This window comes from Bubalus kerabau, chromosome 19 (assembly GCF_029407905.1).
Source record: "Bubalus kerabau isolate K-KA32 ecotype Philippines breed swamp buffalo chromosome 19, PCC_UOA_SB_1v2, whole genome shotgun sequence".
Taxonomy (NCBI): domain Eukaryota; kingdom Metazoa; phylum Chordata; class Mammalia; order Artiodactyla; family Bovidae; genus Bubalus; species Bubalus kerabau.
The window spans coordinates 59698319-59722096 of record NC_073642.1 but is presented as its reverse complement, the minus strand read 5'-3'; the positions used below and the strand labels follow the sequence as shown (position 1 = coordinate 59722096).

General features: G+C 46.2%; 1 protein-coding gene across 1 annotated transcript; it reads left to right on the top strand.

Annotated features, from left to right (window-relative positions):
* Positions 1–1282: 1282 nt before the first annotated feature.
* Positions 1283–11137, top strand: SERPINA11 (serpin family A member 11). Its single transcript, XM_055555579.1, has 4 exons — positions 1283–1925; positions 4011–4284; positions 7888–8035; positions 10934–11137. Exons 1-4 carry the CDS (start codon positions 1283–1285, stop codon positions 11135–11137), a joined length of 1269 nt encoding a protein of 422 aa, XP_055411554.1.
* The last annotated feature ends 12641 nt before the right edge of the window (positions 11138–23778 follow it).

The following is a 23778-nucleotide window of genomic DNA, read 5'->3' as shown; positions in this document are numbered from 1 at the left end:
GTCTGCTCCAGGCCGCTCTCTTTGCTCCTGTAATCTTAGGTGTTCCTTGGCTTCTAGAATCATCACCCTGATTGATCTCTGCCTTCATCCTTACATCTCTTTCTCCCTGTGTGTGTGTGCCTGTGTTCAGTTCCCCTTTTTATAAGGACATCAGTAATAGAGATTAGGGCCCATGCAACCACTCATATAGATTAGAGCCTCAGAGACATAAGAGATGCAGGTTCAATCCCTGGGTCAGAAAGATTCCCCTGGAGGAGGACATGGCAACCCACTCTAGCATTCTTGCCTGGAGAATCCCATGGACAGAGGAGCCTAGCGGGCTACAGCCTGTAGGGTTGCAAAGAGTCAGACATGACTGAAGCCACTTAGTCTGAATGCACACAACGTCATATTAACTAATTACAACTCAATGACTCTATTTCCCAACAAGACCACGTTCTGATATGCTGAGGATTAGGACTTCAACATTTGAATTTGTGGGTGGGAGACTCAATTCAGCAGATGTCTTTCCTAAATCTCTCCATCAGTTAAGATAGAGGTTTCAGCCCCTGCAAGTGACAAGAGCTACCGGAGATAACAGAGATGGAGTAAATCTCTCTCCTCTCCCCCAACCCCCAGGCCCCACCGTGGCTTTGCCTGCCTCATGAGCTGCCCCCACCCATAAGGTCTTTGAGGCCGATTGTCACATCCACACTCCAGCTCATGGAGACCAGAAAAGTAGAGGGTATGCCTCCTTCTGGGAAAGACTGGCCAGGAGGTTCATGCAGCATCTTACCCCCTCCAGAAGGCAAGATGCTAGTCAAAGGCCACACCCAAGTGCAGGGGAGGCCAGCACCAGTCCTGTCACAGTGTCCTGACTTTTGTCCTATACTATTGAGGGTCACCCCAGTCTTTGAAAGTTAACGAATGATTGAAAGAATGACTAGAAAGTAGAAAGAAAAAGGAAAGAAGGAAAGGAAGGAAGAAGGAAGGGAGGCAGGGAGGAGGAAGGCAAAGGAAGTTGTTGGAGTTTATTTTGGGGAGGGGGAAGAGGGGTTCATCGTTCAGAAAAATCAACAAAATGTTATAGATGAATCAATACATAAAGCTGAGAAGGGGCTCCTGCTGTGACTGAAGCCCTGGGGGAAAGTGTCTGGAGCCAACCAGCTTGCTCACCCCCTCCTCACCCTCTGCAGTGCCCCACTTGACATCTCTGTGGGATCCAGCCTGGATGTGGGTTACTGTGTAAACACGAGGCTGTTTATGAAGAAGGATGACGTGTTCCCTATCTTGTTTTCAGAGGATGGGGCCGGCGTGGCTGTGGCTGCTGGGAGCTGGGATCCTGGCCTCTGTCCACTGTCAGCCCTTTCCTGCCCATGGAGATAAGAGCCTGAGGGTGCCTGAAGCCCCGCGTGGTCAGCTCTCAGAGTCCCTCCCCGCCTACCAGAAAATCACACCCACCCTTACCAGCTTCGCTTTGCGTCTGTACAAGCAGCTGGCAGCAGAAACCCCAGGAAACATCTTCTTCTCCCCAGTGAGCCTCTCTAGCACCCTGGCCCTGCTCTCTCTGGGGGTGCAAGCTGATACCCGGACTCAGATCCTGGAGGGCCTCGGCTTCAATCTCACCGAGACCCCAGAAGCCGACATCCACCGGGGTTTCCAGAGCCTCATCCACACCCTTGACCTACCTAGCCCCAAATTGGAACTGAAACTAGGCAACTCTCTGTTCCTGGACACGCAGCTGAAGCCTCAGCAGCACATTTTGGACAACATCAGGGAGCTGTATGGAGTTTTTGCCTTTTCTGCCAACTTCACAAACTCTGATGCAACTAGGAAGCAGATTAATGGCTACGTGAGCAGGCAAACGTACGGGCAGGTCGTGGACTGCCTGGAGGAGTTCACCCAAGACACGCTCATGGTTCTCTTGAATTATATGTTCTTTAAAGGTGAGGGCTGGCTCAGGCTCCTCCATCTCCAACCCTGCCCCTAAAAGGCACCTATCTAAAAGTCTATAGCTGTATCTTCTGGAAGTTACCTCCCTATATTTAAATACTGGTCTTATCTGTTTTTACTGTTGTTTAGTCACTAAGTCATGTCTGATTCTTGCCACTCCATGGGCTGTAGGCTTCCAGGCTCCTCTGTCCATGGGATTTCCTAAGCAAGAACACTGGTGTAGGTTGCCATTTCCATCTCCAGTGGATCTTCCCAACCCAGGGATTGAACCTGCATCTCCTGGATTGGCAGGTGAACTCTTTACCACTGAGCCACCAGAGAAGCCTTGGTCTTATATCACTACTTCTTAATTTATCAATATTTGATTTCTTTTGCCATGTTTTTTTCTGTTCTACTTTTACTCTGATTTTTTAAATACAATTTACAGTTAATCTTACTTTTCTATTAGTAATTCACTATTAGGGAAATATTTTATGTTTTATATTATTGCCTATTTCAAACCTACAGAAATATGTAGAAAATGACATAAAAACCTCCATGTACCTAGAATTAACACATACTAACATTTTGCCATTCACTTCAGGTTTTTTTTTAAAGTAATATTGCAGATACATTCAATTCCTTCTTAATCCTTCCCTGGTCCTATTTTCCTCCTTCTATCCCTCCCTAAAGGCAACCAGTATCCTAGGGTTGGTGTGTATTCCTCACATCCTTGGGTTCGCACCATTAGAGTCTGAGTCTAAATCATTATTGGTTCTCCTGAGTCTGACACAGGTTTAAGGATGTGTTCAGGTTAAGGACATTTGCTGAATGAATGATTTTCAAGGTAAACTTTGGCTTTATGTTTAAGACCTCTGGGAATGTTATTCATTCATTCAAAAGCATACATTAAGTACTAAGTATATCACAAGGATTTTCATTACCTTTTGGGGAAATCTGCTGGAGACAAAGTTTCAATCCCTGGGTTTGGAAGATTCCCTGGAGAAGGAAATGGTAAGCCACTCCAATATTCTTGCCTGGGAAATCCCATTCACAGAGGAGCTTGGTGGGTTACAGTCCATAGGGTTACAAAAAGTTGGACACGACTTGGTGACCACACAACAATATGAATGAGACAGAGTTTTCTTTCTTGTGGAGGCCACAGTCCCATGTGAGTTGTCAGTAAGAAAAAGCACAACTACAACTCAGTAGGAAAGTGATACTCTTCTGGGTAGGTACGGGTGCACTGGAGTTCTTGGAAGATATAATTTTCCAGATTCAAAGAGCAAGGGAAGGCTTCTCTGAAGAGAAGTCATCTAAGCTAAGACACACAGGATGAGTTAGACATACTCAGGCAAAGAGGCTTTGGAAGAAATGAATGGAAGAGGGTTCAGGTTGAAATACATTATGTGCAAAGGTCCAAGGAAAAGAGTTACCATTACATTTTCAAGAAAGAAACAAATTTAATTAGACTGGTGCAAGTTCAGTCTGGCTACAACCTGGAAAATGATTTGGAGGAGAATAAGGGTAGAACAGGGCTTCCCTGGTGGCTCAGAGGTTAAAGCGTCTGCCTGCAATGCAGGAGACCTGGGTTCGATCCCTAGATCAGGAAGATCCCCTGGAGAAGGAAATGGCAACCCACTCCAGTATTCTTGCCTGGAAAATCCCATGGATGGAGGAGCCTGGTGGGCTACAGTCCATGGGGTCGCAAAGAGTCAGACACGACTGAGCTACTTCACTTAAGGGTAGAACAAAGACAACTTACAAGGTTCCTGAAATGGTTCAAAGTCAGATGGTGGCTTCAAATAAAGTGGTAACTTTGGAGACAGAATCAGCAATACTTGGTCATGGATTGGGGGTGGGCATGAGGAACAGGATGAGCCAGCCCCCTCCCCCATCACCAAGACCAGTGTTTTCAGGAGGTCAAGTCAGGAGATGATTGTGGGTGGAGATGGTAAATAGAAAGAAAGAAAGTACTGCACACGTGGACAGGACTGTGAGAGATTCTGCATCTCTAACCAGTGCGGCTTAGTGTATGTCTCCCCAGGCTTGCCCTCCTAGAATGTCTTCTCATGGTTTTGTGGGTTTTTTGTCCTAAGCCAAGTGGAAGCATCCTTTCAATCGTTACCAGACCCAGAAGCAAGAGAGCTTCTTTGTGGATGGGAGGACCTCTCTCCGCATCCCCATGATGCACCAGAAGGAAATGCACAGGTTCCTCTATGACCAGGAGGTGGCCTGCACTGTCCTGCGGCTGGAATACAGTGGAAATGCCCAGGCCCTGCTGATCCTCCCTGACCCAGGGAAGATGGCACAGGTGGAGGCCGCTTTGCAGCCAGAGACCCTGAAGAAATGGGATAAATTGCTCCTCCCCAGGTAAGTGCCAGAGCGGAAGGACTCTGGCTGACTTTGTATGAAAAGCCAGCAGGTCTTGATCAACTCCAGTTGCAAGATCCTAAGTCCTAGCTTGGCTCTCTGCACTGCCGGTTAACCAACTACTTGATCTTGGGCAATTCTTGCCATGTGGGTCTCAGTTCTTAGTCGCTCAGTCATGTCCAGCTCTTTGTGACCCCATGGACTGTAGCCCACCAGGCTCTTCTGTCCATGGAATTCTCCGGGCAAGAATACTGGATGGAGTGGGTTGCCATGCCCTTCTCCAGGATGTGGGTCTCAAATTTTCTCAAATGTAAAATGGGGCCATTATAACCACCACACTGGGTTGCTTGGAGGATTAATCAAGTTAATACATATAGAACATGAGAGTGGTACCTGGTGCAGGAGAAGGGCTTACCGGGCATTAATCATGTTTACCCCTTCCTTGTGGCTCAGACAGTAAAGCGTCTGCCTACAATGCGGGAGACCCGGGTTTGATCCCTGGGTCGGGAAGTTCCCCTGGAGAAGGAAATGGCAACCCACTCCAGTATTCTTGCCTGGAAAATCCCATGGGCGGAGGAGTCCAGTAGGCTACAGTCCATGAGGTCGCAAAGAGTCGGACATGACTGAGCGACTTCACTTCACTTCACTTCTTCACCCCTTCCTGGACATCTTTCTGCCTTTCCTCTTGTCTTTTTCTCCAGATAATAATTTACTACCAGAAGACAGCTAAGTGTACGTAACAAATCAGATCAAGGACAATTATCCAATATTAAGAATAATTATGATTCACAAGAACAGTGGGTATTTCGTAAGAGTGGCTCTGTTTTAGTTAAAACATTCCTTAAAGAACCTAAATACCAAGAAGAACATTGTAAAAATAAAAATGCCGATCGCCAGTTTGGGAAAACTCTACCTATCCGCTTCTCTCTCACTTGCTTTTTGGTTTGTGGTTTTTCTCATAGTGGTTTTAGCCTTTTCTGGTTTCCCTAGACCACATACTCCAACTAACCCATTGTTGAGATGTTATCTTCTTTTATGGGGTACTCTGGATAAAACCTGGCCTCAAGTTCTAATTACCTCTTGCTGCATAACGATCCACCCCCAAAAGAATAGCTTGAAAAACACCCATCTAGTATCTCTCTTGATTCTGCGGGTGGACTGGGTTCAGCTGGGCGGTTCTCACTTGGGTCTCTCATAGACAGAGTCAGATAGTGGCCAGAAGTGGAGCATTGAAGTTTCCTCCACTTGGATGTCTAGAGCCTGGGCTGACTGGCTGGCTAAGCTAAGAGCTTAGCAGGCATCTCTCTCTGTCCATGTAGCATCTCCATGAGGCTAGCTTGGGCTTCTGCACAGCAGCTCAGCACAGTTGATATTGCTATATGACAGTTCAAGGATCCAAGAGGGAGCATTCTGAAAGACAGGAAGTGAAGGCTCCCGCTCTTTTAAGGTCTGGTTTCAGAAGCTAGCCAATGTCATTTCTGCCATATACTATTGGTCAGAACATTCACTGGCTTCAAAGGGGTGGGGTATAGACTAAACCTCTTAAATCCACCATCACTACTTGATAAGTGTCAGTCACCTTCATCCCCATGGGAGCCTTCTCTCAGCACCCCAGTGGCACAGGTACCAAGGATAGAGAAACGGTGTTCTGTGTTTGGGTAGAGATTCAAGTACCAAATAAAAGATACAGGTGAAGGACAGAGGCCAGGATTTAGGGAATTATTCCTGTTGTCTGTGACTCTACACAGCTCTGGTCAGTTTGACTCTAGCCCCATATTCTCAAGCTCCCTTGGGATGAACCTGCCCTTTCCCCCATCACAGGAGGAAGTACCATAGAATCTTCTAGACCAGTAGATTTTTTTTTTTCTTAAGAAGGGTCTGTTTTGACCTCCCACTTTGACCTTCAAAGATCAAAACCAACCCAGGTTATTTATCTAAACCTCAGTTGTTCCCTGATACCACGTGTTGTGCCAGAGAGTCACAATATCACGGTGGCATTTGAATGGGCTTCCAGACATGGAAAATTCAAGCTGCCAGGATTCCCTTTCGGAGAAGGCAATAGCACACTCCAGTACCCTTGCCTGGCAAATCCCATGGATGGAGGAGCCTGGTAGGCTACAGTCCATGGGGTCACTAGGAGTCGGACACGACTGAGCCACTTCACTTTCACTTTTCACTTTCACGCATTGGAGAAGGAAATGGCAACCCACTCCAGTGTTCTTGCCTGGAGAATCCCAGGGATGGGGGAGCCTGGTGGGCTGCCATCTCTGGGGTCGCACAGAGTCAGACACGACTGAAGCAACTTAGCAGTAGCAGCAGCAGCAGGTTTCCCTTTATTCAGCTATGAGAAAGGCTGGTCTGCCCAGGGGAACTGTGCTTTCTGATAACTCCATTTCTTTATTTACATTGATTGAACACCTACTCTTATGTTGGGCTCTCTAAAAGACACCCCTCAGCTAGGCTGTACTCAAACCCCGCTCTATGGCAGGACCTGCCTTCCAAATGCTGCCTGTGAAAATTGTGTCTGGTAGGCTCAAAAACTGGCCAATGTAATTTCTGCCATACCCTATTGCTTTCTGTCCTCCACATTTGTTTCCTTTTTATCACTGTTCAACTCACCGACTTCCCACTAGCTCCCACTTCACTTAGACATCTGTACCCTCATATTGGCCTAGGAGTTAAACCAATAAAAAATAATTTGAATTAGCATCTCTAATTTGAATTTATTTGAGGCACAAGTTGCCAAGCTGGCTGGTAACTAAACCAAGCTTGCAGGTGTCATGACAACTGTCAAACAATAATTTCAGAGATGAATAATCCCAGGAAGAAAAGGACAGAATTCTGTGGGTCAAAGGAAACTTGTGAATATCAGATCAGATCAGATCAGATCAGTCGCTCAGTCATGTCCGACTCTTTGCGACCCCATGAATCGCAGCACGTCAGGCCTCCCTGTCCATCACCAACTCCCGGAGTTCACTGAGATTCATGTCCATCGAGTCAGTGATGCCATCCAGGAATAAGATAATCTGATGGCAAAGGCATGGCAGTAACAGGAGAGAGAGTTACTCTGGATTCATGATGTCACTTCACATGCAAGGTCTCTCATCAGATCTTCAACACCCCCTGAAGTCCAGATAGGTGAAAGATGGTGTAGCTTTATTAAGGGGTTGCCAGTAGATGGGTTTAGGATATAGTTCAGAAACTGAGCCAACAGAACTTGCTCATGAATCAGATATGGAGGTGGGGCAATGTTAACAGCATTTACCTTCCATAGTTACTCTGTGACTTTAATCAGCGAAGCCTTGGAAACCTAACCCAATGTCCAGCACCTATAAAGTCCTCCAGAAATGTGACAAAGATGAACACCTATGGCTGTGCCAGGAGTCTTCTTAGATCCAGACAAGATACTCTGTGTGGTCTGAAGAAAAGGGGTTTCTGGATTGTGGGATGTTCTGGCATAGTAGGTGGTATCATGAGAAGCCTGATTCCCCACCCCGCCCTGGGGAGCACGTCTCCCTCCCAAAGCTCAGGCTTCCCACACACAGGGCAAGAGCAGCCTGTATAATGAGATAGCAGTGCTTCTCCGTCTGATTCTCTCCCCAGCCTGCTGGATTTGCACCTGCCAAAGTTTTCCATTTCTGGAACATATAACCTGGAAGAGATACTTCCCCATATTGGTCTCACTGGCTTATTCAACTCAGAAGCTGACTACTCAGGAATCACTGGGCAGCTCAACAGAACCATCTCCAGGGTAAGGTGGTGTATGTGGGTGTGTGTGTTGGCCGGGAGGGGGAGGGTATGTTCTCCTTTGACATAAGGTTCATTTGAAAGTCAAGTGCTCCTTTTTTTCTTTTCTGGTTCCTTAATATCACAATTTTTAAGGCTTCTTTTCACTGGCAGCTCCCTTTTTACTCCCCTTTCGTCTAGACTTCTATGTTTTTCAAAGAAGCAACAGCGTCTTGAATAGAGTAGAAGCCCATCCATGGAGCCCGAATTTCCCCAGGGGTGGGACCAGCCTTCTTTTTATCCTTTAAACTTCCTCCAAAGGCAGCCAGTGAGATTCTATCTACCTTTGTTACAACTGTAGAGAGTAGTGGGCATGAACAGGAAGTGTATCCATCAGCTTTGCTATAGTAACAAACAATCCCCAAATCTCAGTGTCTTCTTGTAACAGAGGTTTATGTCACTCATGTGACATATCAGAGGTGTATCACTACATTTCACTACAAATCTACTTCGCGTGTCTTCTTCATTCTAGAATGTAGGTTAAAAGAGAGGCTTCTATGTGGGACATGCCATTCTCATTGCAGTGGGGAAAAAACAGAGAAAACATGCAATGTCTCTTAGCACTTCTCCTCACTCATGGCCTCTGTCAAGGCCACTCATTGACTAAGACGAATCCCACAGTTAAGACAGCCATCAGTGGGGTGGGCTCATGTTCTCTTGCAGGAAGCACTGCAGGCCACAGGCACGGGCGGGGGCTGATGACAGCCTACAGGAAGGGAGAGTTCGTATTTGAGAAGAAGAATGCAATTTCCATAAGAGGGAAAACCAGAAAGACCCTTCTGTTCTTCCATTGCCTTCCTAAGGTAGAGTCATTAATTATCAGTTTAGTCTTTGCTAGGAATTTCATAAAGTATACTGTCTTCAATTTCAGAAAGAGCAGCTGAGATTTGGAACATGAAACTAGGGAACAGCGACAGGGTTCTGAGTGTGAGAGTGTGTGTGTGTGTGTACCTGTCCATCATGGAGAGAACAAACAAGAGCAAAAAGGAATAATTTAATCTTTTAAAGGATTTAATTTATGGTAAACTTCGCTGTTAGATTTATCTCTTTACAGATCTTTTTAGAAATGAAAGAGATTGTCAAGGCCAGCACTTTCAATTTAATTAAATTTAAAGCCTCAGAAACCTTCCTAAGGAGTCGTGTGAAAATGAAGCTTTAAAGGGCTTCCCAGGTGGCACTAGTGGTAAGAACGTGCTTGCCAATGCAGGAGACATAAGAGATGCGAGTTCAGTTCCTGGGTTGGGAACATCCCCTGGAGGAGAAAATGGCAACCCACTCCAGTATTGTTGCCTGAACAATCCCATGGACAGCGGAGCCTGGCGGGCTACAGCCCATAGGGTTGCAAAGAGTCTGATGTGACTTAGCATGACTTCCCTGGTGGCTCAGATGGTAAAGCGTCTGTCTACAATGCAGAAGACCCGGGTTCGATCCATGGGTCAGAAAGATCCCCTGGAGAAGGAAATGGCAATCCACTCCAGTACTATTGCCTGGAAAATCCCATGGACAGAGGAGCCTGGTAGGCTACAGTCCATGGGGTCGCAAAGAGACACGACTGAGCGACTTCACTTTCACAAGGTTTAAAAGAGCAGAATTCTTTCTTTTTAATTAATTAGTTTATTTTAATTGGAGGCTAATTATTTTACAGTATTGTGGTGGTTTTCACCATACATTGACGTGTCTCAGCCATGGGTGCACATATGTCCCCCGATCCTGAAAACCCCTCCCACCTCCCTCCCCGTCTCATCCCTCTGGGTTGTCCCAGAGCACCAACTTTGAGTGCCCTGCTTCATGCGTCAAACTTGCACTGGTCATCTGTTTTACATATGGTAATATACATGTTTCAAAGCTATTCTTTCAAATCATCCCACCCTCACCTTCTCCCACATAGTCCAAAAGTTTTCTTTACATCTTTACTATCTTTCTAAATTCCATATATATGTGTTAATATACTGTATGGGTGTTTCTCTTTCTGACTGACTTTATACAACAGGCTCGTTTCATCCACCTCATTAGTACTGACTCAATGTGTTTTTTTTTATAGCTGAGTAATACTCCATTGTGTATATGTGCCAACACTTCCTTATCCATTCATCTGCTGATGGACATCTAGGTTGCTTCCATGTCCTGGCTATTGTAAACAGTGAAGAGCAGAATTCTTTTCATGGAGGCCAGTAGAGGGCTTGGCACTTCAGACAACCTGGTTTTGCTGGGCTCATTTTGGAAACCATTGACTTAGGTGGAGCAGGCCATTTTAACGATGAGGAAACAGACTTAGCGAGAACAAGTGCAACTCGTAACAGAAAATGAGTCTCCAGCTTGTGCCACGTACACCCGAGTGCTTGGGAAATGCTCCTAAAAGTCGCTGTTGGCTTTTTACAGACTGGTGCATGCCTGAGCAGGCTTCCCAGGTGGTACAGTGGTAAAGAATCCACCTGCCAATGCAGAAGATGCAGGATACATGGGTTCTATCCCTGGATCAGGAAGATCTCCTGGAGAAGGAAATGGCAACCCCCTCCAGTACTCTTGCCTGGAGAACCCCATGGACAGAAGATCCTGATGGGCTACAGTCCATGGGGTTGGACATGACTGAGCAAATACACATGCTCGTGCAGCCCTCAGCCCCGTTCAGGCCTATCTGCCTCTCCTTCAAAGAGCAAACAGCATGGCCAGGGTGACACCCCAGGAGATGATGGAGGTAGAGAAACCTTTGAAGGAAGGAAATGAAATAAAGGCAGGAGTTGCTTCCTGGGAGGGCGGGGCCTGAGTGGGGTAACTCCGCCTCCATCTCCCTCTGCTGCGCGAGGTGGCCTCGCCCCCTTGAAGCGCCCTGACCCCGCGCTGTCTCTGCCCTCTGCTCTCCTAGGTGTCACACAAGGCGACAGTGGATGTGAGTGAGCGGGGAACCGAGGCAGCTGTGGCCTCCAGCCTCCTCTCCCAGCCTCGGTCTCTGAACGTGACGTCGGCCCCACACGCCCGTTTCAACCGGCCTTTCCTCCTGCTCCTTTGGGAGGTGACCACCGAGAGCCCACTCTTCCTGGGAAAAGTTGTCAACCCAGCTGCTGGGTGACCATTGTGGGAGGCCAGGGGGTGTCTTGTCCATTTTTAAAAAAACAGGAGGGCCAGCACCAACCTGCATCTCAGGGATGCTGTGAGGACCAGTGAATCTGTGCAAAGATGCTAATAAAGTTGACCCTGGGTTTTGTGAACAGTGAGGAGTGATGCTTACAAGAGGGGGGTGAGCACCCAGAGCAGGGGTCAGTCATTCACCCTACTGTCTCCTCCAATCTGGAGTCAGCTGTGGCTAGAAAGTTGGCGATGAGAACAGCCTTCGGTTATAGCCTCCCTGGAGCAGTCCACCAATGCTGCTACCACTGCTGACCCTTCCTGAGTGTCCTTTGGGCAAAAGTCCTAGGAAAAGGCACAAAGGACGTCAGGAGGAGTAAGTGAATCTCTCGCTGCTTGGTGACCCATCTTGGCTATATAGCAAAGTGATGTCAACCTGAAATATCATTGCCTGGATGTCAGAAGTTAGTTCACTTTGAGGGGAGATTGAAGCAGGGCAGGAACTGTAAGCCATGTTCTATGAAAAGAAGGGGGTGCGAGGATGGGCCAATAAAATAAAATCCAGAAACAGAGGTCAAGTGTCCAAGGACAACTCCAGATCAAAGAAAGTGGAAAAATCAATATGGCCTGGTGAGACAGTGGGCTTATGGTGCAATCTTGATCAGTGGGATGAATTTGCATCTAAGCAATGATGCATCCTTTTGGGGGTCAGCAGGCCCACTCCCACCAGTGTGTGCCTCCAGTCTCAAAAAGGCATCTGTCTGGAAGTAGTGGGGAAACTCAGAAATGCCAACACAGCTGCATGTATGTACCATGAATGTGACATTACATCCCCACAATGAAGTTGGTCCCTAGAGGGTGACTGTGGATGGTACATGTCTAGGAAAAAGCTGTACCAACAAGAGCAAGTGGTAGAACTCCCCCACCCTCATCCCGAGGAGGTAAGACTTGAATTGGATCTTGAAAACCAGGGAAGCCTGAAATAAAGAGAAAGAGGGTAAGACAGTCCAGGAGAGGATGGAGGAGATGTGTTATGGGCAAAGACCACCAGAGAAAAGAAAGGAAAATGTATGTTCTGAGAAAAGAAGAGAAGACCAGCTTCATAGCAATAGAAGGCTTGCATAGGATCACAGGAGAAAGTCACGCTGGAGAGGGATACGAAGTTAAATGTTGGAGGCTTTGGTTGCCAGGGTAAAGGGTGTGGACTCTGTTTTGTCCACAGTGGGGAGTGGCTGTACAAGTGCATGAGCAGATGTGGGTGTGGATGAAGCACTGATTGGAGACTCCTGACAGGTGGGTGTGGATGAGACCAGGTGTGGTGAAGCCAGTGTGAGGGCTCAGCCAGAACAGGCATTGCACTAAGTCCACTCCCACCTCGTGCCCTGTCCTGGCCCATCCCACCTCCTGCCTCCGCCAGGCCGCCAGCACACGTGACCCCATGTCCAACCAGCCCCCTTGGGCCCTCTGCACCCCTCCCCACCCTGCCCTGCCTGCCTATGTGGACCATACTTCTCTTGTTAGAAAGGAGGGGATCCAAGGAGGCCTGCCTTGTGTCCTGGCAAGCTGCCAAGCACAAGACCTCTCTGTTGCTTTGAACTAAAAATTGAATAAGAGTTAACCTTCAAAAGCTTGAAGAGCTGCCCAAATCCTCTTCAGCCCTGGAATTCACTCTTGCAGAAATAAAGAAAAAAAAATTGTTTTAAGTTAAAAAAATTAAAGTGTGCAGGTAGGTGGCCACCACATGGGCTACATGCACCGCTATGGAGCTGAACACGTGCAGATCAACACAGATGTACTGAACACCCACTATGTGCTAAGTGCCGGGCACTGTCAGGCTCTGGGAACAGGCCAGTGAAAAAAGCAGACAATAAGCCCTGCCCTCATGGGGCTTACATTCCAGTGGCGGAAAGGAAACAGGGAAATATAATAAACACTAGAGCAGAGGGTCCAACCTCCAGGATCTAATGCCTTCTGATCTGAGGTGGAACCAGCAATAATCCTAGAAGCAAAGTGCGAATGTAATGTGCTTGAAACCATCCCGGGCACCACGAAACTTTATCTTCCATGAAACCGGTCCCTGGTACCAGAAAGGTTGGGGACCGCTGCCCTAGAGAGAGACAGCAGTGAGGATGAGTTCTCTGTGGGTGAGAATGCACCCAGGAAAGTCTGATGCACGTGAAGGACCCTTGATGGTGACTGAGCAGAGCACCCAGGGATGAAGCTGAATTTCAGCAGAATGTGTTGTGTGCTCCCTTTTAGCCTTCCTACCCAGGAAACTACAAGTGGAATCCAATCCTGTCTACTGGAGAAGAGGCTCTGAATTGAGACCAAGGCAGCCAGGGGGTCTAGAGATTTTTATTAACTCTCTGCTCCAGCCTAGGCATGGTGATCACAGAACCGTTGACCAACCTTTCAAGTCTCCCTCTCTGTGTCCAGTGCCCACTGTGCATTCAATACTATGGATTAAACAGCATTATAGGCAATTGACAGATATCAATAAATTTATTAGTTGCCCCCCTGACATCATGAGAAGTAGTTCTGCTCTGCGACCCTCTTCCAGGTAGGGAAACTGAGGCATGGTTTGCTAGCCCAAGGCAGAGCCTGGAGCTGAACCAGGCTGTCCAGCTCCAGAGCCCATATGCTTCACCTCTAGGGTACACCTCCTGGACTTCCCCGGTGGCTCAGACGGTAAAGCGTCTGCCTACAATGTGGGAGACCTGGGTTCGATCCCTGGGTCAGGAAGATCCAGAAGGAAATGGCAACCCACTCCAGTACTCTTGCTTGGAAAATTCCTGGGATGGAGGAGCCTGGTGGGCTACAGTCCATGGGTTCACAAAGAGTCTGACACAACTGAGCAACTTCACTTCACTTTCACCTGCCAGGAGAACAACTCCAAAGTCACCCAAACACACCTCCTTGGCTCCAGTACTGCAAGGACCTGACCCCCTAGGCTGGAGAAGGGAAGGAGGGGGAAAGCCGGTGAGCAGGAGCCTTTGGGGGAGAGGTTACAGGGAAAGACCCAGAAGCATGCCTGGAGGACAGAGACGTGCCCTTTCATCTGTTTAGAGCCATTTCCTGAGTCGGGGACTGATACAAAGGAAGCAGCGAAACACGTTTACTAATGGAACACTGTGAGGCAGGAGGTATGCCACCTGGTGACATTTTGAGGCAAAGCCTCAGAGGTGAGAAGGAAACAGCCTGATGAAGGGCGTTGTGTAAGGGACATGGGACACAGAGTCCCATGGGAGGGTTTAGTAGGAGGGAACCCACTCCCTTTCAAGCTGGACAGACAGCCCACTCTCTCTCCTGTCTTCTCTTTTCACCTTTCCTGGGGAGACCAGCTGAGGCAGACTTCTGGACACGAGTGAATTCTTGCTACCTCCCACTGGCTGGACAACCTTGGACAAGATGCTTGATTTGTCTGTGCCTCAGCCTCTTGGACACAATGGAAAACACAAAACCCAATGTGCAGGGCTTCCCTGGTGGCTCAGTGCTAGAGAATCTGCCTGCCAATGCAGGAGACATGGGTTTGACCCCTGATCCAGGAAGATCCCACTTGCCGTGGAGCAACTAATCCCATTCGCCATAACTACTGAGTCTGTGCTCTAGACTCCGGGAGCTGCAACTGCTGAGCCCATGTGCCTCAACTACTTAAGCCCGTGCACTCTAGACCCTGTGCTCCACAACAGGAAAAGCCACCACAATGAGAAACCCACACACCACAATGAACAGTAACCCTGGCTCAGGGCACCTAGAGAAAAGCTCATGCAGCAGCAAAGACCCAGCACAGTCAAAAATAAAGTATTTATTTATATTTATTTCACTGCTGAGGCAGTGAAATGTTATAAATATATTATACATATTTATAAATAAAATACTTATTTTTAAATAAATAGATAACTCAAATACTGTTAAATTCATTAAAAAAACACACACACAGAATTGTGAACATCAAATGAGGTCCTGAGTGCAAAGCATTAAACACCTGTTATACAGTAGGTGGAGAAGAAAATGGCAACCCACTCCAGCATTCTTGCCTGGAGAATCCTGTGGACAGAGGAGCCTGGTGGGCTGCCGTCTATGGGGTCGCACAGAGCCGGACATGACTGAAGCGACTTAGCAGCAGCAGCAGCATACAGTAGGTGTTCAACGAATGGTGGTTTTATCCCCATCCTATTCTCTTGGCTGCCCCAGCTCTCAAGGTTGCCCTTTACTCCCACAGAGCATAGGTCAGCTCTAGGGAATGTCCACATCCCTCAGGTGACCACTGGTCCAGGTGTGCGATGTAAACCCTCCCAGTGAAACCATGGAGGTAGAACATCCTCAGAACCCAAAGGTGTGGATGGAGAACCTTCAGGGACTTTGCCCAGGGAATCCGCCTGGAGGGTGAGACCGCTCTTGCTTCAGGGACATTTGCTGTGGGGGGACATTGGCTGTGACAGAACTGTGGCACCCAGGGGGAGCCGCTGGCCCAGGAATGAGGGCTGAGACTGCAGAGGCCTGCGCAGGTGAGAGCCCTGTGAGTTTCCTCTAGAAACATCATTGTTGGTGATCATTCACTGGGCTGCTTCTTCACTCCCTTCTTAAGCTGTCACTTTCAATCATCTGTGAATTGAGTATGTTTCTCCCCAAGTGCAGGTTCCAGATGTATTTAGACTCCAAACCAGATTTCGAACCATCTAGAAGACCATGATCATTTTCTTTTGTTTAATTCTTATGTCATATGGAATATGGTTGACTAAAAATGATGTGTTCATTTCAGGCGTACAGCAAAGTGATTCAGTTATACACACACAAGTATCTGTCCTTTTTCAGATTCTTTTCCCATTTAGGTTATTACAGAATATTGAGCAGCGTTCCCTGTGCTGTGTAGTAGATCCTCGCTGGTTATCTATTTTAAATATAGCAATATGCACATTTCCATCCCAAACTCCCAAGCTCTCTCTCCCTCCCCCTCCCCCTCCCCCTTCCCCTAGTAACCATAAGTGGATGAAGAACCTGATCATTTTCAATGTAAGTCAACAGCTACCTAAAATTTATATTTTTAAAGATCTTACCATTTTCTTTTTGGTAGGTCTTGAACCATCTCTGCCATGCCTTAGAGTGCCAGCTACACTTATTTTGCCCCGGGTTGTAGGTAAATAGGCCTTGAGTGCTGGAACTAAGGCCCTGGCCATGTGCAGCCTGCCAGAATACACAGGACCCTGTGGGGAAAATATCATAAAAGCCACTGTCTATCACCCTGCCTGCCAATGCAGGAGACACAGGTTCGGTCCTGGGTCAGGAAATATCCCCCGGAGAAGGAAATGGCAACCCACTCCAGGACTCTTGCCTGGATAATCCCATGGACAGAGAAGCCAGGTGGGTTACAGCCCAGGGGATCACGAGGAGTCAGACACGACCGAACATACATTCACACACATGCCACTTCAGTATTTTAGGCTGAAGAGGTTGGTGACTTTGTTTCCCCAGCTCCAGCCTTCCAGAACTTCATCCCCTCATCCAATTCACCCACACCCCTGAGAGCCCCAGTTCCTATAATAAAACCCTTTATTACAAAAACTACTCCCAGTGCCTCTTTTCCTGATCAAGAAACCAGACTAATTCACAGGAAGGCACCTTTATCTTGCCTTCTTTCTTGAAGGATAATTTCACTGGGTATTAAGTAGGCAGATTTTTTTTTTTTTTTTTAAGTGCTGAAAAGATGTCATTCCATTATATTTGACTTTCATATTTTTGGCTGAAAAGCTGTCTATAATTTTTATAATCCTTTGAAGATAATGAATTTCTCCCCCTCTGGCTGCTTTAAATTTCTTCTCCCCCCACCCTCTCTTTTTTTGGTCTTTCAACTGTTTTAAAATGATGTCTCTACGTGCAGTTTTTCTTATATTAATCCTGTTTGTGGTTCATGTAACTTCTAGAATATGCTATTTGATGTCTGTTTTGAAGAATTCTCAGAAATTATCTCTTTAAAAATTGCTTTTATTCCAATTTTTTCTTCTTTTTCTGGGATCATGATTATGCATGTATTAGATGTTTTCATCCTGTCTCATATGTCTCTCATGTGCTTTTCTGCATTTTCTGTTCTTTTTTTCTCTCTAGGCTTAATATGAATATTTTCTATTTGCCCATCTCTCACTCCTTCTCTCTTTTCCTCTGTTTGGACTGCTATTGAATACCTCTACTGAACTCTTAACTGAAGTTATTTTATTTTTAATACTGGAATTTTAATTGGATTCTTTTTGTGAATTCCACGTTTGTCTTTTCTTCTATTTCATTATACAGAATAATCAGGGTGAAAGTCTGCTTGATAGCTCCAATATCTAGATACCTATGAATGTTTATTCTCTATTTTTCCTCTTCATCTTCAGCTATTTTTTTCTGTTATTTGTCATGACTGGTTGTTTTTATTAGATGCCAAACAATGTATATCAAAAATCATGTAGTTGTGACTATTTTCTTTCTCAAGGGAATATTTTATTTTCTTCCCTTGGGCAGAGAGAGGACAGAAAGATTCTCTCGAAGAGTCAAGATTGGGTTTCAGTGTCTTTGAGGTCTGGTTTAATTGGCCTTCCCCCACCTCATGTAGCAATTAGGAGGTCTCCACTGCCCCCTTCACAAGTTCATGCACCAGTTCTTGTCCCCTGAATACCACGAGCCTGCTGAAACCTCTGTTATTTTAGCAGTTAACTTTTGTCTGATTATTCAGTATCCCATGCATTCACTGCTCCAGTATTTTTGTCTGGAGAATCCCATGGACAGAGGGGAAATTGTGTGACTCATGGAGTACAGGCAGAAAATTCCTTGAAGGGAAATTGTGTGCAGAACACTGAATTCACTTCCTTGTGGGTCTCTATTTTCTAGATAATTGGTCCCTTGCATCCTACCTTCTTGCTGCTTCTGACTCTCCTTTTTGTTTCCTCAGTCTAGTGACAGTGTTATAGGCTCTAAGCCACTGTGTTCGGCCCACTTCTGTGCCCTAGACTGGAAATCAGCAAAAGTCCTACAGGGAAGAACCAGCAGCAAATGTTGCTTCACTGCAACACACTTCCTTTCTGTCTGGAATCTTCTCCCTGTCCTTACCTCAAGCTTCTACACTGTTCTCCAGTACCTTTAATCATCTATATTTTATATCTTAGTCAGCATTTACAGTTTCCTTAAGGAAGGATTAGTATGATTTTAGCCTCTCTCTCATAGTCAGAAGCCAAATTCTTACAAAGAGAAGCCTGAGCTATGATTCCATGTGCTTGGTGGTAACCTCAGATTACATGTCCACTTGGTTGGTCCATGGAGTGAGTGCCCAGTCATTTGGTGCCCAGACATTATTCTGAGTGTTTGCGTGTGTGTTTTGGATGAAATTAACATTTAAATGAATTAAAGCAGATTGCTGTCCATAATGTGAGTGGGCCTCATTCAATTCACCGAAAACCTGAATAGAACAGGCAGGAGGAGACGGGGACGACAGAGGACAGGATGGATGGAGGGCATCACTGACTCAGTGGACATGAGTCTGAGCAGCTCTGGGAGATGGTGAAGGACAGGGAATCCTGGTGTGCTGCAGTCCATGGGGTCACAAAGAGTCGGACACAACTGAGCGACTGAACAATGACAACTGAATAGAACAAAAAACTGACCCTCCCCTGAGGAAGGGAGAATTTACTTGTCTGATGGCCCTAAAACTAGGACATCAGCTCTACAGGTTTGGGACTTGCCAGCCAACATAGTTACATGAGCCAATTCCAATCAGTTAAAGATGATAGATACACAGAAAGATAGATACCTACATAGATGGTCAATGGATAGGTTGACAACGATACACAGATGGATACATAAATAGATAGATGATAGATCAATAGACAGATAGTAGATAGATAATGACAGGTAGATGATAAAGCTATGTCAAACCTAGACAGAGTTTTTAAAAGCAGAGACATCACTTTTCTGACAAAAGTCTGACTAATAAAAGCCTGTTTTCTCCAGTGGCCATGCACAGATGTGAGAGTTGGATCATAAAGAAGGCTTAGCACAGAAGAATTGATGCTTTCGAACTGTGGTGTTGGAGAAGACTCTTGAGATGCCCTTGGACTGCAAGGAGATCAAAGCAGTCAATCCTAAAGGAAATCAATTCTGAATATTCATTGGAAGGACTGATGCTGAAGCTGAACCTCCAGTACTTTGGCCATCTGATGTGAAGAGCCGACTCACTGGAAAAGACCCTGATGCTGGGAAAGATTGAGGGCAGGAGAAGAAGGGGACATCAGAGGATGAATTGTGGGATGACCTCATTGACTCAATGGGCATATGTTTAAGCAAGCTCTGGGAGACAGTGAAGGACAAGGAAGACTGGCGTGCTGCAGTCCATGGGGTCACAAAGAGTTGGACATGACTGAGTGAACAACAACAATAGATAGATAATAGATAGATGATAGGTAGTTAGATAATGATAGGTAATTAGATAATGATAGATAATCTTTTTTATTAGTTCTTTGTCACTCTAGGGAACCTTGACCACATCATACTCATTTGCAATCTCCAATGGCAACTCCACTGTGCAAGAAGACCCTTGCCAATCTTGTTACCTCTTCTCTGAATCTCTGAACTTTATAGAGGAGATTCTTATTTATTTTGTTCACTGATGTGCTAGAAATCAGTATGCTATTAAAATTATAAAGGAGCAGATCAGGAAACACCTGACCCACTCCAATTCACATCCCACTTCACCAAGAGTTTCCTAATAGTGAAAAAAGCTGACTTAAAGCTCAACATTCAAAAAACTAAGATCATGGCATCCAGTACCATCACTTCATGGCAAATGGATGGGGAAAAACTGAAAGCAGTGGCAGTGATTTTTGAACAAGATGCACAAGGCAGATGGAAATCCAATATTTGTTTGTTGGTTTGTTGTCGTTGTTTTGTGTGTGTGTGAGTGTGTTTTCACTGTTGCCAATGGCTTTGCACCAATATCATCCACAAAACCCTGGTCAGTCGAGCTGGACCCAGTGACATCTGCCTCAGATCTACAAGAACTGTTTCCTCCAAAACCTAAACCCAAATCTGGAATCTTAGATGCTTCAAGACAGAAAGCCAGTGGTAGATGGAGGGGTGAGGGAGTGTGGGGGTGAGAATGTACTTAGAGAGCTGAGAGGGGATATGCTTGACCTAATACCTCCTGTTGAAAGTGTGATGGCAGAGGGGTTCGTGTAAGAACGAAAGCCCTCCCCGTAAACTAAAGGAAAGGATGACCCCCTTGAAAGCCTATCTGAAGGGCTTTGACCTGGACTGACTTACTATTGTTATACGGAGATGTTAGAAAGTGAATGTTGTAGCAGAGCTCTCTCCTGGAACCAGAGATAAGAGAAGATTCCTCAACTGACATTTTAGCCCATGCAGTCTGCACCTGGGGCTTCCTGGGTAGCTCAGCTAGTAAAGAATCCACTTGCAATGCAGGAGATCCCAGGTCGATTCCTGGGTCAGGAAGATCCGCTGGAGGAGAGCATGGAAACCCACTCCAGTATTCTTGCCTGGAGAATCCCCATGGACTGAGGAGCCTGGCAGGCTACATGGACATGACTAAGCGACTAAGCATAGCACAGCACAGTCTACCCCCATGAGCCCAAATCCAGATCTCAAATTCAGCTTGGAGGACACCAGTTGGAAATACCTATAACACATTCAGGCTACTAAATGTTTAAATAATATCAGGGTAGTGTAGGCCCAGAAATCCATGGACTTCAGCACCAAATAGAATAAGATTAACAGAGAAGGAAATGGCAACCCACTCCAGTATTCTTGCCTGGAGAATCCCATGGACAGAGGAGCCTGGCGGGCTACAGTTCATGGGGTCGCAAGAGTCAGATATGACTTAGCAGCTAAACCACTGCCAGTGAGGTAACACTGAATCGTGTGTATCTGTCTATGGTGATGTCTTGATCAACTTCATGTTTGAGAGGGAAATGTTTCTCAAAGGAATCGGGACCTCTCCAATAACGAGTACTCTCAGCCTATGTTTTATCACCCATCATTTATATACCAGGAGAGAGGCACTGAGAAGAAAAGATGTTGCTTCCATACCTACTGTGGTGTTTTCAAAGGCTAGCCCTGCCCCTGCTGGTGACAGACGATCACTGGTGCATCCTAGAGGCAGCTCAGTGTTCCCTCCTCTCCCTTGAGACTGGGCCAAGGAGGACTTGTGGGAGGGGATGGTTGCCAGACAAAATTAGAGCACACAGTTAAACTTGAATTTCCATTATTAATCTTTTAGTATAAGTATATCCCATGCTATGTTTGGAATGTACTTGTACTAAAAAAGTACTTTATTGCTTACATATTTTATTGTTTACATAATATTCAAATTAATATTTTCTATATTTCTACTTGATAAATCTGACAACCCAGAGAGGGGTATAAATGGTCAATATATGTGAGGGAGTCAGAAGAAAACAAAGGTTCACCAAGCTGGAGGGCATTAGGGTAGAATCAGGGTTCTTTGGTTAAAAGAGGATTCAAAAGAGAGATGTGTAAGGCAGAGCCAGCTCAGGACACTTGAGTGTAGGCAAATTCAGGGTAGTCTGCTGAAAGATAAGAGACACTTGACTCAGGGGTCTCTATCACCATGGTTGACACCCAACCTCTTGCAAGACTGAGTGAGGCCATACTAAACCAGCTGACGGCTGACCTGCCAGCTGACCACAGATGCTGAGCCAGCTGATCCAAAATCAGTCAAGTCCAGGCCAGAACTACTCAGCCGACATGCATATTCATGAGCCGAGTTCTGGAGTGGTTTGTTACACAGCATAGGTAACTGACACAAAGGAGAGAAGAGATGTAGGAATGGACCTTGTGAATTCCAGACGGAGAAGACAACATAATGAGTTGTGGTGCCTGAGTGTCCAAGTTCTCTAGATCCTCCCCTACTCCTCTGCCTAAGGACTGAATCAGCAAGTTTTGAGGTACTTGATCATGTCCCCCAACTCAGGGGATCTGCCAGCCCTGAAAGCCCTTGAACAGGGCCAGCTGAGTGAGGGATGCAACTTGATTCAAAAGTAAGCCATCCATTGGTTGGCCCCCCATGAGTTGAGGCCTGGCTCAAAAAGATGCGCTGGGCCTATCAAGGCCTTTCCTGGCAATTAATGAGAGCACTCAAGAGAGGGACCAGAGCTGAAAGGTCATGGGTCAGTCGTTAAAGGACACTTGTGAAATGGAGAAGCAGAGGATGTTGGTTAGAAGTAAAGGAAGCAGATACACAGGGAGACACAGAGTGGGAGAGAGATGGATGAGAGAATGGCTGGTCTTCTCGGTGCTGGCAAAGGGGTTGATGGGTGACCATCTGGGCTTACCGAACCCTCCTGCAATGTAGGAGACCTGGGTTCGATCACTGGGTTGGGGAGATCCCCTGGAGAAGGGAACAGCTACCCACTCCAGTATTCTGGCCTGGAGAATTCCACCGACTGTAGAGTTCATGGGGTCACAAAGAGTCAAACATGACTGAGCGACGTTCATGTTCACTTTGGTCTGGGCCCAGGGAGCAGAGAAGCACTTAGGCTGGTATGAGAAGTGTGGTATTCATTGTAAGGAGGTAGGACCACCTCAAAGAACCTTCCTCAAGCAGAGTCATCAGACAGGATAATTTCTCTTGCCTTCTCTCCTGCTCAGGCCCTCTCTCAGTGCCAGACCTCCTTGCTTCATTTAATCCAGTGTTGATCAAAGTCATTTGATCACAGAAATATTGTCTCATAAGACTTCTTAATATCCCATAGATTTTGTGTTTTGTGTGATCCACTTTAAGGAAAAGTGCTCTGTGGTCTGCATTATGTTGTCCACTGCTCTTTTTTCTTTTAATTTTCCTTTTTTAAGAAGTGCCTAAAGTGAAGAGGTTGTTGTCTTGCCCAAAATCACCCAGTTTTTTAGAGGCAGAGTTGGACTAAGATCAAGATGCCCTTCAGGCATAGATTAGGCAACATTATTTATACAATTTATACAAGAAAAAAAAAAAAAGAACAGCAGCTATCACTGCTGAGCATTAAGTGACAGGCACTGTGTGAGATGTTCTGGGGGCTAAGAGGCAGGTGAGAGATAAACCCTCTGGACTGAAGGAGAAGACCAGAGTTAGGGAGACTTCCCTGGGAGGAGAGCTTGAAACTGTGTACAAGTCCCTGTGTCCTTGTCTTTGGTAATAAAAGGCTGAGTCAAGAGTAAATGATTGGGAAATGTGAAGATGTAGAAACAAAGAAGAGCTGTCAGGCTGGGGAACTGGTAACAATTTAGATTACAAATCTGCCACATGGCGGAACCCACAGTTCTTGAAAGACATAGACAAAGGCCTGACACACATTCCTAAATTGCTTTTACAGGAAGCACACCCCCTCCAGATGAAAACTGTTGACTGCAAGAACATGGACTCCAGACTGGTTGGAACCAGGAGGTTGCTGATGCTGTCTCCCCATTACCTCACCACCAACCATTAGAAGAACGTCCGCAAGCTGATCACGCCCTGCTCCTTGAACACTTTATGACTCCTCATTATCCCATCCAGGATGAGACACACAGTTTTGAGGGCACTAACCCACTGTAGCCCTGTCTGCCTGGAAAAATAATAAAAGCTACTCTTTTCTACCTCACCCCAAATTTTGTGTCCACTTTTCTATT